This window comes from Lycorma delicatula, chromosome 3 (genome assembly GCF_047948215.1).
Source record: "Lycorma delicatula isolate Av1 chromosome 3, ASM4794821v1, whole genome shotgun sequence".
Lineage (NCBI taxonomy): Eukaryota > Metazoa > Arthropoda > Insecta > Hemiptera > Fulgoridae > Lycorma > Lycorma delicatula.
In genome coordinates, this window is record NC_134457.1 from 38,176,491 (window position 1) to 38,191,471 (window position 14,981).

Below are 14,981 nucleotides of genomic sequence, written 5' to 3' on the forward strand. Positions count from 1 at the left end.
CAGGAATAAGGGGATAACATTAAAATACTGAAACTAAAGACAACACAAATTGAGAACTTGCAAAGTTTATTAATTAAAGACATTAGTGAACACTACAAAATTGAAAGCTATAAAAATAGACTGTACAGCAAAACTTGCTCTCAGAGATTCTTTCAGAATTAACCAATGGCAGGCAGCAAAACTGTTAACTAGACTAAATAAAAGAAGGCTCTACAATGCTCAAATCTATTTTATGTTATGGAGCAGAAACACAAGTATTCGGCAAGAAAAATTAAAGGAGGCTGGCAGTTTTTGAAATTAAAGTACTATGGAAGATCTATGGTTGAATTTGTGATGACAGTGAGTGGATAAAGAGAAAGAGTAGAGAGTTGAGAGTGTTATACAAGTAGCCAGATATTGTGGCTGAGTTTAAAGTATAAAAACCGACGTTATTGGCACAAATAGGAAACAAGAGGACTCAAAATTGAAAGAGTTGAGGAATGACAAACCAGAAAGACAAAAACCCCTTGGATGGTTTAAACTGAGATAGAGTGCCCAGGAAAGATCTGAATAATTTAGGGATAGCAAAATATGAGGTACTTGATGGAGTTACTTGGAGAAGGCTTGGTTTAGGCGAGGCTAAAAAAGCAGTTTAGGCGTACATTACAAGGAGAGGGAATAAGTTTGATCATACTTGGGTAATTCTTAATATGAAGAAGTTTCATAGCTTTCAAATTAAATAAAATTAATTAATTTCAACTTGTAGAAAAGCTTTTTTACATAGGGTGATTCTGTTTTTTAAGAATTATTTTTAATAAAATAGTTCAAGAATGTTGACTTTAGCAAATAACAAAAAAAGATCTTAAAACATTCTATTTCATTCAATCTAAAAATTAATAGAAGATTTTTGTAATTTAAATTTGTAGTCGTTTTCTTTTAATAAAACCAACAGTTATCAGAATATTTGCAAAAAGCATTATTGCAAAAATTGATCACTCTGTTCAGCTTGAATTCCTAGACAATTTTTGGTAAACTTTTAAGGAATTTTTTAGTATGCCATTTTTAACACAATCAAATATTAATTTGGTAAAATTTCCCTTCTCAACATTAAAATCTACAAACTGTACTTAACTTATAGTTAATAAAAAACTATACATATAAAAATAACCCATAAACATACAAATCAGATTGCAGTATCTATACTAATTACAATAGTGTGTAGACCAGATACATGTTAACTCAAATATTATTGTTAAGAAAGCATACAATCACTACACATAATCACAATGCATAATAACAAAATCAATCTTTACACATCATCACCCACAGAAATTGAACTTGTATACAGAAATATTAATCTCAACATTCCAGTTTTTTTTTACATATATCTTTTAAAAAGGCAAAATTAAGATATTTAACAATTCTAACCATACTAAATTTAACAGAAAATCGCATTCTGAATCAAAAAAACACTTCATATAAATCAAACATACAGTTCAACAAATTAATAAAGTTAAACTATAACACTTCCTAAGAAGGGTACCTACCGTTAATAAAAACGGTTTTTGGCAACACCACAGACAAAGGAACTGCACAATAACTATAAAAAATATCTTATAGAACCATATTTCTATAATAAAGAAAATTTTTTTTCTGGAATTTAGTTTTTTCAATATTTAACATCTTGCCACTGCTGAACAATGAATCTAAATAAAGTTATTTTAGATTTTTAAACTATTTTTTTCTTTTTTAGGAAGGTGCTGATGAATCAGAAGAAGGTGATAAAGGAAAGAACAAAAAAATTGTTCACTCTACTCAAAAGCAAGGATACAAAAAGGATGAAAAAGAAGAAATAAGTTATGCCCATGAAAAAAATTTTCATAAAGTATAAAACCAAAGAATATAAACTAACAAATGATCTCCTTTAGTCACAGTACTTTTCTAATATCTTTTTATAATAATGAAAGGCAGATTTAAATTAATAGGATTTAGTATTGTTTCTTAAACAGAGCATTTCTTAAACAACATTAATTCTTTAAGTTCATAATGACAAAAATTATTTTGAAGAAAAATATTGATTGGAAAAAAGAGAATTTGATTGCAGAGAAAGAGGAATGTTGCTAGCATGCGCACGTACACACGCACACACACACACGCGCGCGCGCGCAGAGAGAGAGAGGAAATTCTAAGCATAACTGAAATCTATTTCACATTATGTCAATCATGTACTTAGAATTAATTAAAAATAATGAAAAAAATATTATCTCCCTGTTTTTTAACCCAAACTGTCTTAATCCCTGTAATAAAATTACATAATCAATTAAAACATGATAAACATATTTTTTAAATATACTAATGATTTTTTATTACATAATAAAAAATAAAAATTCAATTCATCATAAAATTTTAATTCTATAATACTTATAAAATTTATTGTCATATGTAACGTATAACATCTTTTTAAAACATTTGTTTTATATTTTAAACCATGAAAAGTACTGTAACAATAAAAATGACAAGTAAATATTTGGAGATGGTGTTTATATGGTATTACATGAATGTGATACATAGTTTTCAATTATTACATTTGATATTAAATTTTTTATTTTAATATTTTATACATTAATTTGTTGTTATTGGATGTATTTTATATCTGTAATGAGTTGTATGTTGTAAAAATATATATATTTTTTTACGGAAATCATATATTTTAAAACCCTACACCTTAGAAATACCTAAAAAAAATTCACCTGTGAAATCTAGGAGATTGTTAATATCAGAACACAAAAACTGACCAATTTTGGTATTAATAGGTGAAGAATAGTTTTAAAAAAGACAGATGTTCTAGATTCAGTTAAATTAAACTTGTTAATTTTTATCTCCTCTTTAAATAATAAGGATCAAATTGTAAAACGACAAAATGAGTGAAAAAGAAATAAAAATTGCATACTACCATCTAAACAAAACATATTACTTGATAATAACAAAATCACAGACAAATGGTAGTTAATTTAGCACTTATACATAAGTGCAGATTAGTGGCAATACATAAATAAATAAAACTACATAGATGGAACAAAAAAAACAAACTTAAAAATCATTTTTTGTCTTTATGATAATTTTATTCCAAAAGGCATTTTTAGAAAACTACTATGCAGCTTCACCATCAGCTATAGAGCATGATGTTATTTCATTGCCTATCTTGAACAATTAAGAATCTTCTTTAGTGAGTGATCTAATAATATATTTGATCCATGTTGTTTTTATTGATTTAGTACATTTTATTTTTGATAAATGAGTCTAAAGGTGTTGAATTTATGGCTTTATATACATTGAATAAAATATATTTTTTTTGTATGAATTAATGTGTGTATAGTCTTCATTATGTAGCATTCATTATAATCATTGCAATTTATTTATACATTTCTGAATAGTTGAATTACAATGTATGTTCTGTTAATTTATCATATGATTTATTTATTATACTTTTTGTAGTTTTAAAAATAACTGAAACCTTTTTTCTACAAAATGTTGATTATTTTGTATTAATTTTGGGTTATATGTGTGTTTTTTCTTTTTTCTGGTGAGTGGGAAGAACCCCATTTATGGGCAAAGTGTCACGCTTGCTAACAGGTTCCCAAGATGTTATAAAGAGTGCGTATGTGTACCTGCGCCTTATCAACTAAACCTCCTATCTCACCAACTCTCCTCCCCCCCCCCCCCCGCAAGGCACAATTAAGCATTACTCAGCCCCGGGAGGTGTCTTCAAGCTCGGGGGATCCAGAGTCCCCATGTGTCATCACTGCTGCCCATCCACGCAAGCGCAGATGAACAACGGCTCCACAGAGGGCTGTCCATCACCCCCTTGTTCTCCAATCCTTAGTCTGCTGCAATTCCTTTCTACACAATCTTCTTACTCAGCTGTGTTTAGGATTCGGCTTCCCGTTCTTTTGTTTGCATGACCTCTGTCACAAACTTCAACAGCATGCTAAAATTCTGCACATCTGCGAATATGATGATTCCAATAATGTTCTCTACACTGTTGAAGCCTGTCACCATCACACACTCCTGGCACTTATCTTCCTACATTATACACCAGAACACTACATGATCCGGTGTGTTCAGGTCACTGCGATATGTGCAGAAGGGGTCTTCAGCCCTCCTCCTTTCGCAGAGGTATACCCAGAAACTCCCACAGCCTGTCAAAAACTGTGCAAGCCAAAAATTCAGCTCACCAAATCTTGACCCACAGTTCTATTTGTCCTATCAGGCAGTGGGTCCACCCATCTTTGGTGGATGCCTCCCACCTGGCCTGCCATTCTTCCACCAAGACCGTGCAGGCATTCTCTTTGAGCTCCCTTTATATATTTGGGTGCAGGCCGTTACCAATTGTTGTAATGGCATCATCCCTGTTACCACCATTTTTGCATCAGTCAATACAGAAGAGTACGCTGATGCCACATTCAGTGGCATATTCCTCTGAATTCTTTCAAAGAGTCTTCTACTACGTCCCATATCTAAAGCTCTGCCCCAAACCTCTGCCCCAAACTGGGTCACCATATAGGAGTATTGAGTTAGCAATGTGGACAAACACTTTCCTCTTTGATTTGCGCGGCCCTCCAGTATTAGCAAGTAGTTTTATAAGTTCTTAACAGCCTTCCCAGCTTTTTCATATTTTTTTCTTACATGCGGGGTAAACCTCCTTCTGCGATCCAGCCATACTGAAGGCTCTTCTGTGTAGTCCATAGAGTTCAGAACTCCATCAATATGCATTGTTTCTAGTCTTTCTCTCGCACATAACTCCTGAGTTTGTAAACTCTTCAATTACAATATTTATGAATTGTTCTGGAGAGGTAATTATGGTTAACCTATGCCCAATATTCTATGAAAATCTCACACATCCTATCTTCAAAGTAGTCATCTTGGGACGTGAATCAGCTCTGTTTTGTAGGTTTTAGTCAATTATATGTTAAAATGATGTATTTTCAGTTTTTTTTTTCTGTGACGTGTGTAATGTGTAATCTATGACCTACGGTAGGTAGCCACTATCCTACACTGAAAGAGATGCTACAGAAACAGAAAAAGCTGGTAAGAGATTGCCAATAAAATCAGGTGAAAAATATAGAAAGATTAGTATACAAAAATAAATTATATTGCTAACATCAAAAATGGATAGATACATTACTACAAAGGTAATAAAAGCAACTGCTCCATTATTTGCCTAAATGGATCACGGGAAAGCACGGTAAAGTCCACAAAATATACGATAGTTAAAAAAAAAGTGTAATTAAAGTCCATATTAATTATTTAAAAAATAAATATATTAAATAATACTATGATAAAGTATGAATGTATAAGATAAAGTGTATAATCACGAAGTTCGTTAGAACTTCGACGGTAAGAGTCGGTAGAACTGGACTGGTGGTGAAGTCAACAAAATATGTATACAGTTCTAAACATGACCTAACCTACAAGTGAAATGAAAATGAGAAAAAAAAATTAACAAATAAGCATGAAAACATTATATTTCAGTTCAGTTAGATTTGTAATAAAGAGTACTTTCAAAAAATACGTCGAATTTTGTTTCCATTTGATGGAAACAATGTTTTTTTCCATTTAATTAACCGCGGGACTCGAATATGTCATTTTATTCTTTTTTTTTAATTTTACCTTCAAGAATCATGCAGTTCGCTAGCTGTACTTGATAGTACTAGGTAGCATACAAAAACTTTATAATGTACTTGAAATAATAAAATTTAACAGAAAAAAGAAAATATATTGTAGCTTGTTTTAATAGCTGTTATGCAAATGCTGTTATGCAAATGAAAGTACTGAAGTGAAACAATTTTTTTAATTCCCTTTTACAAGAAATTATACAGGTTTTATTAAAAAAGAGATAAATAAAACAGAAATAAATTCGATTGGTAAAGTTTTTATTTTTCAATTAGAACTATTTGAATTAATTGATTGAAAAAAAAAAAAAAATTAATTTAATCTTTTATACATAAAAATGAATTTTTGTTCAAGGCCTTTACAAGGACTTGAATGCTGGAACTCTCAACTTCCAAATCAGCTGATTTGGAAAGATGCATTCATCACTAGACCAACCCAATGGGTTTTCCTATATCATTCATCTGAATGCGATGAAACTTTCTTGACTTACTGTGCGCACGCCCATGAAGGTTTCTGGATTAGTACGTACCAGCTAGCAAGGGAATGGTTAAATTTTGTGATGTTCTGTAATGTTCAGTTTTTGAATGTTTCATCAAACTTTCATTTGTGTTCATTTAATATATATATATATTATACATACATTATCATGTATGTATATATATATATATATACATTCCCTTTTTTCCTCTTCACTCCTTTCCCTCTTCACGTCTTCACCACTTTCCCTCTTACCTCTTACCCTTCTTCCGTTTTTCTCAAAAATATCACATAACTAATATATACTCTGAATATGAGCCAAATCGGACCGTAAATACAATTCTTCAAAACATCTCGACTCCAGTGTCACCTAGCTGGTACGTACTAATCCAGAAACCTTCATGGGCGTGCGCACAGTAAGTCAAGAAAGTTTCATCGCATTCAGATGAATGATATAGGAAAACCCATTGGGTTGGTCTAGTGATGAATGCATCTTTCCAAATCAGCTGATTTGGAAGTTGAGAGTTCCAGCCTTCAAGTCCTTGTAAAGGCAGTTACTTTTATACAGATTTAGATGCTAGGTCGTGGATACCAGTGTTCTTTGGTGGTTGGGTTTAAATTAACCACAGATCTCAGGATTGGTCAAACTGAGACCGTACAAGATTACACTTATACATATCATCCTCTGAAGCAATTCCTGAACAGTAATTCCCGGAGGCTAAACAGGAAAAGAAAGAGTGGTATAGGAAAGCATACGGGACAACAAAAATTCATTTTTATATATAAAAGATTAAATTAATTTTTATTTTTCAATCAATTCAAATATATACTTTTTTAATTAAATATAATATATACTTAAATCTAGCAATAGTTAAGCATTGCCGGGTCAGCTAGTAATAATATAAAATGTGTGTTCTTGGATATGATAAATCGAGGGTTGCACTTACAAAGTAATAAGTGCAATATTACATCACAGATGTAATATTAAATGTAATATCAAGATTAAAAAAGTTAAAATATGGAATGAAGTGAATGATATGGCTATCAATAAAAAAAAATTTGCTGTGAAATTCAAAAAATGTATTTTTGTTTGTTCTAAAAAGGCAATAAATTTTAATAATAAATTCACAAGATAACAATTGGTAATTCATAAAAAAAAATAAAAGACTAATCTAACACAACATAATGATATCAAAAAAGAAAATACAATGATATTATAAACCATACGATAATAGTCTAGCAGATATCACTTCTTCCACAGGAAAAACAAAGATATCAGTTACTGGCCTGATTTTATTTATATGTAATCCATATTACATTTGCAGAAATAATACATTTCTTATGATTATTTGTTGTTTAATAAATGAAATCAGGCCAGTAACAGTTTTGTAACAAATTTTTCTATTTTTTGCTTATTATATGGAAGGCACATTGTTTGTCATCTATTATTGTACAGCTATTGTCAATTACATATATTTAAATGTATTTTTTTTTTAACAAAATTCTAAATTAATAACAGATTTTGATAATAGAAATGCAGTGTCTCTTATCTTTTTTGATATCAGTATCATTTTGTTAAAAGCAGTTTTATTTATATTACAGAAATCTTTGTTTTTCATCGGAAGAAATGATATCTGCAAGACTCTTACCGTATGGTTTACAACTTCATTGTATATTTTTTGGATAAAATAACTACAAAATAGTTCACAATTCAGACAGTATTAATGAAAATTATTATTAGCACACATTCATGTACTTGAAGATAGATAAATTCTGGGTTTTTTAATTTCTTAATTGAAATAATTTTAAAATTCAGCAGAATAATTTTGATTCTGTAGAAGAAGATGTTTTAATTGTATTTTAAATAAATTGGTGGGAAGAATTTTTAAATAGTTAGATAATTTATTAAAAATGGCAATAGAAGCATAATAAGACCTTTCCTATAAACCAAAGTATTGTGTTGAGTTATACAAAAATAGTTTTGTTGTCTGGTTTAACAGGTGTGGATATTATTATTTTTAAGCATGAATATTCTGTTTAGCAGAAGATTGCTTGATAAAAAAATACAAAATTTATTTTCTAAATATAGATATGTGTTAGTTAAACAATGATCTGACAGCCAATTTTTTAATCTTGAAACCAAATTCTGATTTTTTAAGGGAGCCCCAAGAGATGACGTTATACTTCAGATGAGAATATTCTTAAGCATATTATTTAATAATGATGACAAGCTTAGCATTTCATTAAGGAGCTTCCAGGCAAAACAGTATGGTTTAATTTTCCGGCAAACAAACCAATTTGATTAGCTGAAGAAAATTTGCAATGTAGTAAAACACCCAAGAATTTTTCTTTATGGTCAACAGAACTATTATTGTTATTATTAATGGGAATTGTAATGTTAATGATTAGCAATGTTACATCCACCTGAGAGGCGCAGTGCAACAGTTTAATCCATATTTAAAGTTAGATAATTGCAATCCATCCAGTTAATTCCAGTGAATCCAGACAATATAAGTTTCCCTATATTAATGTGGAATAGATTTAATGTTAACTACAAAATATTTGTGAAGCTTTATATTGGGAGTGTACTATGTATGAATATGCAAAGTATGGTCAATAAGAAAGACAGGAAAAATGGGAAGGAGCAATGATAAGGGCATAGAGGTATGAAGAAGAGCAAATGGACTGACAGAAAAAAATATGAAGAAGTAGTACAATGAGAAAATGTACTAGACTACTCAGAATAGGAAACTATTCTGAATACTTAGCTTTAGCCAAAATAGGACATAATGTCCTGATTCACTGGGTTGGTCTAGTGGTGAATGCGTCTTCGCAAATCAGCTTATTTGGAAGTCGAGAGTTACAGTGTTCAAGTCCTAGTAAAGGCAGTAACTTTTACACAGATTTGAATACTAGATTATGGATACTGGTGTTCTTTGATGGTTGGGTTTCAATTAACCACAGATCTCAGAGATAGTCTACCTGAGACTGTACAAGACTACACTTCACTTACACTCATACATATCAACCTCTGAAGTTATATCTGATGGTAATTCCTGGAGGCTAGACAGGAAAAAGGTAAGGACATAATTTCATAGCTAGTTAGATATTCTCATGATGTTATCATTTGAGAAGCATTATATTTTTAAATATTGGTCTAGATACTTATTGGGCCTCAAATAATTATCTAGCAGCATATTTGTATCTTGAAAAATTGTTCTAAGTTTTTGAGGGTGACTCACCAGGATTTATTTATTTAATGTTACACTTGGAATTTTGATTTTTTCAAATTGTGTCAGGTGTGTATTATAAAATGTTAATGAATTAATTAAAAGAAGTTGTTTGTATTTATTAGTATCTATCTAAGTACATTCGTCAGATTTGGCAAAATTAGTTCTGTAATTTTTAAAAGAATGAACCTCAATATCACTCTGTTACAAGCATTCATATATTTTTGTGCTACTACTACTGAAGTAAAAATAGAAACTGAATATTACGAACAAAGCATATTTTTAAACAGATTAAAAATCGTGTTTAGTAATTTTTTTAAATTTACATTATAAAATGCTAAAAATAATGCTTTAAAAATGATTATTAATATTTTGGAAGAATATAATTGTTAAAATCCTAATTTGTTTAATCATAACTTGATTATGAATGGCTATGTTAAATAAATAAGCATGTAAAGCTATGATTTTTTCCACAAATAAATTTTATATATCGTATTACAAATATATATTGAACATTTACAGTAATATACACAATACAATTGTATATTTTATATATATATATATTCATACATACATATACACACATAAGTACATACGCACTACACACACATTCGCCAATAATACGGAAGAGGTCATTTATTTTTTCCTTACCTAAATACTTCAGTTTTGTTGTGTTGTCAGTAGTGCATTAAATAATCTCACACTAATGGCTGCGACACAGGAGCTATTGAAAGTGAAGGTTTGTGTTTAATTTTTATTATCTGTTGGTGTAAATTTCTATATTAGTAATGAAACCGATTTAGTGTTTCCTTTATTGCTGGTTTTTTTCAGAATAGGTTTTTTTTCCATAATAAGTTATTTGTATCAAATTGCTTTTATGAGCGGAACGGCAACATACATCGTAGACAACGTTCACTGTGATATTTGTAGCATTTATTCATAGGTGTCCGTCTTATCGACTTTAATACGTGCTCTTTTTTAAAATTTCTGTTTGACAAGATTTATTCTTTCCTCTAAATGATTATTTTTGGAATTTTATTGTCCCTTAATTTATTGATTATAAAGTCTGATTGGCGTTTAATGTTTGTCGAGAAATTTCTGGCCCACTTTTGTATTACTCTGTCTAAGACAATTATTTTTAATTAATCAATTTCTGCTTTTACGTTGTGCGTGTTTTATATTAATTTAATATTATTACGGTATGATTAATGGACTGACAATTATTTATACAATGTTATATGCTGGATGTGGCGAAACAAGATGTCCGCAGTACGTTATTTATAGATTGTAAATATTTTATTAGTTTTATATTTATACAGAATTAATTATCTGGTTTTAATTTTTCCACATTTATTTTTAAAAAATTACTTCAATTACATGGTCATAGAAAATTGTGGTGATTCTTTAGTCCGCAAGTTCCCTGCCTCTAAATGTTTAAAATTTTCTTTGTACTACTTGGAGCTTCGTTGTTCAGTTTAAAGATCTCTCTTTTGAATTCACTGTGAAAAGCTTGCTGCAATTAGTTAATATTGTATTTCCTAAACCATATACTCCAGATCATAAAGGATAATTTTGTTTATTTTTAATAATTCGTAACACTTATAAAAATGAATGTACTGATTGTTTTCATAGTATGTGTATGCTTATTGAAATACCCAAAAATGCTTTTTCCTTAAATAGAAAGTTATTGCTAGTTCCACTGATTACAGAATGTTAAATGTAATATATTTTGTAACTGACCCAAGTTAAATTGACATGTAAAGATTTTTTTTATATACAGCTTTCTGATTAGTCAGTTATTTTTCTGTATATTTTTTGAGACCTGTCAAAATGTTTGCAGTTGTTAAATCAGGGCTAGTTAAATACTGTATTCTGAAGTGTCAACTTAGATTTGTTCGTGTTTACTTGAATGTAAAGGTGAACAAACAAGATGTTTAGTGATTTTAAACCTAGGCCATTGCAATTATTACTACTATACAATCTTTATTAAGATAGTTTAGTAGGGAAAAATTGGCCCTTGCCCAATCTTGCCAAAAAATATTTAGTTTATTCTCTTAAAGTGTTGTAAGTTACATCTTAATAATACATTACTTTTTATATAATCTCTAAAATAGTCTTCTCCAAAATAAAGCTTTGATTAAATTCTAATTCTTTGTAGAGACTGTGATTTTATTTGATAGATGTGGACTACTTATTCTAAATTTTTGTTGTTTTGATTATTTAACTCGAATGTCGTTTATTTATAAAAGAAAATTCTTTTGAGTTCTAGCAATTCTAGATATAAATAAACCATTGAACTGCCCTGTTGGCAGTATATTAGGACTTTGCAGTTGATCTATTTATATTTCAATATGGCCTTTTTGCCTTAAATTTCCACAATTTCAGTATATTAGTGAATTATTGTTTTTTTTTATTTTTGCATTAGATTTTAACTTGTACATATTTATTGTCTTCTCTGATGAATTTTGCAATCTGTAATATTGACATCCATTTGTTGGGAAACTGTTATAGACCTGTAATATTTACTACTGTCTTTGAAACACAGGGCATTCCATTTTAATTCAACAAATTCATTGCATGATTTTTTGATTTTGATTATATTTGGTGTGATCATTTTCCATCTTGTAGTAGTCAAAAAAATATTTTTTTTTTAATATTTAAAAAAAATTGTTTTCTTGAGTAATATACTATTTTCTAACTCGCCAAAAGATAAACACATCCATTTTCGTCACTTTTTAAAGTGACGAAAATGGATGGATTTAAAGTAGTCAATCCGATTTCGGTGGAAAATGAACAGTCTCTTTATTAATTTTAATAAATGGTTATTTATATTTATTTATTTTATAAATATAATTTAACCAAACTTAACCTACGCTCGCTAACCTTGACTAATTAACACTGTAATCTTTTGAGTATTTATTTAATAAATTCAGTAATTATTGCAATTATTTATTTAAATAATAAAAACACTCCTGTTAATTAGTCAAGGTTACCGAGTGAAGTGAGTGTAGGTTAAAAGTTTGGTTAAATTATATTTATAAAATAAATAAATATAAATAACCATTTATTAAAATTAATAAAGAGACTGTTTTGAATCTATGTTAAACTCCATATCGACTCATTTTCCATTAAATGAAGCTGTAGCTGCGGAGGCGTTAATACGTAAGTACCCATTATCTACACCAATTTGTAAATATTCTACTTCCTTAATAAAACTTGTGCTTCTCTAAAGCTTTGTGTTATCAGAAATGCAGGAACAAAAGCAGGAACTTGGAATGCATAATAAATTTATATCTTGTGTGTATATATATGTATAAATGAATTATGTTTGTTTGTCCTGTATATGTTCCTATACCATTTATCAGATTGCAATGAAACTTTGCAACAAAACAAGTTGTGTGCATGCTAGCGAAGGTTTCTGAATTAGTTTGTACACGCTAGGTGGTGCTGAGGTTGAGATATTTCAAAAATTGTATTTCTGGTCTGATTTGGCTCATATTCAGAGTATATGTTAGTTACATGAAAAGAAATATTTGTGAAAATGGACCTGCTAGGTGGCGCTAGGTTTGAGATATTTGAAAAGATTGTATTTATGCACCAATTTGGCTCATATTCAGAATGTATATAATTATGTGAAAAAAAAAGTTTTTGCAAACTATACTTACTGCTAGGTGGGGGTATTTACTGCTAGATATTTACGAAACAAATTTAAAAACAGAGTTTTTCCTTTTATATATATAAAAGGTAATGTTCTTATATGTTCTGCTAAAGACTAAAAAACAACTGGACTGATTTACATGCAGGAAAAAGGGAAAGGTTAAATTTTGTGAAATTTCATAATGTTCAGTTTTTTTATTATTGTTTTATCAAACTTTCAATTGTGTTCATTCAGTCTATATATGTACTCATATCTAGTAATAGCACAGCATAGCCGTGTCTGCTAGTCTTATATAAATATTAAAAAATAACAAGGGCCATAGATTTACTTTATGGCGTAACCAAAAAACTGATAAGATTTTAGAATTTAATTGTTTAAAAGAGAAATATTGTTTTCTATTGCACAGATACAACCATCAGTTGTTTTCTAAACTTTGTCATACTGCTAGTAAAAAATTTGCTCTTTGTTTCTTGCTAACCTTTAGCTCGTTTGTTTATATATACATTTTAAAAACAATTCATTTATATCTTATATATATCATAAAACTGCCATTCTGTTATAAATAATAATAAAAATAATTATTGATTGTCTTTAATTCAGTTAGCGAAGGAATTGAAAACAGTCACAAAATTGTCAATGTAAATTTTTTGTGATTAAGTTTCATCCATACCTTGGGTGTTATATTTGTTGATAACAATTGTTATCAATAGTTTGTTCATAATTAAAGGCTTAACATTATATCTAACGAAGCCTATTTGATTAAACTAATATTTATGGGGCTATTTAATGATTAAAAAATTTAAATGACCGCTATTTTGAATTTTTCAACCTTGTTTATTTTTTTAAGAAGATACTGTTGTTACACTAACTCAAATGTTTTTAAAATATCTTAATTTGTTCTTAAGATTAAATTTTTATTGAAAAAACACCAATTGGTGGCCAGAGGGAAAATTAAGTTTGATAGGACATTTGTTCATGTGAATGTGACCGAAAAAAAATAAAAGCCACTTATTGTCAAGTACTGAAATTCTTTACAAGCGTTATTGGAAAAATCTCAAAAGTTTTGATTTCATAATTTAAGTACCAGGAACATATTGTACAATAAACTCATGCTAAAAAACACTCTACTGGATACTGGCATAGTTACGGTTTGAGTTTGTGATTTCAAAGGATAATGGATGCATTCTAAAGAATGTATGGAAGTGCTAAGTTAATGGGATAAGAAGAGGACCACACACAAGATGGGAGGTTATTGTGTTAATAATCTGTTATTCTGATTGGTATATAACATCAATATATTATATCGTATTATATCGGTCATATCTGGAATGAATATATATGATATCCCATGAATAAAAAGGAACTGTACCAGCATTTGCTGGATGGATCAAAGGAAACCATATTAAAATCTGATCATGGCTACATCACAAAATAAGAATTAATTATAAGATAAAAGATGCGATTAAAGTTCTTATTTATTATTTAAAATGTAAACAAATGAAATAATATTAAGATAAATACATCAAAGTTGTAAATATAAAAAAATAACTACATAATAAATCACAAATCAGGCACATATTTATATACTTGATGAGCAAGGATGGAGCATTACTCTTTTTAAATTTCTTGTATTATTTTAAAAAATTCAAGGACAGAATAATGTTGTTTCCATAAAAGTAAATCTTTTAATTATATTTTAAATAAATTAGTGGAAAATTTTTTTTAAATGGTTCCATAATTTATTAAAAGTCAAGTATTGTATTGGACTATATGAAAACTGTTCTATTTCACCTCAAAATTGATAGATGTGGATATTGTAATTTAAAAAAAAAATAAGTTGCTTATTGGCTTCAAAATGGTTTACAAGGACGTTGTGAAACTATCTACAAGATTCATACTATGAGTTCCAAATAATGATCTGACAACCCATTTTTATGTTCTGAGATTTAGATTGAGGGAGTACA

At 29.2% G+C, this 14,981-nt stretch overlaps 2 protein-coding genes across 2 annotated transcripts in view; both read left to right on the forward strand.

The window, feature by feature from the left end:
- Positions 1–2,687, forward strand: part of LOC142320872 (uncharacterized) — a 49,110-nt gene extending 46,423 nt beyond the window's left edge. Inside the window, exon 5 of the mRNA XM_075358850.1 lies at positions 1,733–2,687. Within this exon, the coding sequence (XP_075214965.1) occupies positions 1,733–1,870 (138 nt within the window). The 3' untranslated portion in view covers positions 1,871–2,687. The remainder of the gene's footprint in view (positions 1–1,732) is intronic.
- Positions 2,688–10,040: 7,353 nt separating this feature from the next.
- LOC142321521 (uncharacterized) overlaps positions 10,041–14,981 on the forward strand; it is an 84,903-nt gene continuing 79,962 nt past the window's right edge. The window contains exon 1 of the mRNA XM_075359673.1: positions 10,041–10,098. Within this exon, the coding sequence (XP_075215788.1) occupies positions 10,066–10,098 (33 nt within the window). The 5' untranslated portion in view covers positions 10,041–10,065. The remainder of the gene's footprint in view (positions 10,099–14,981) is intronic.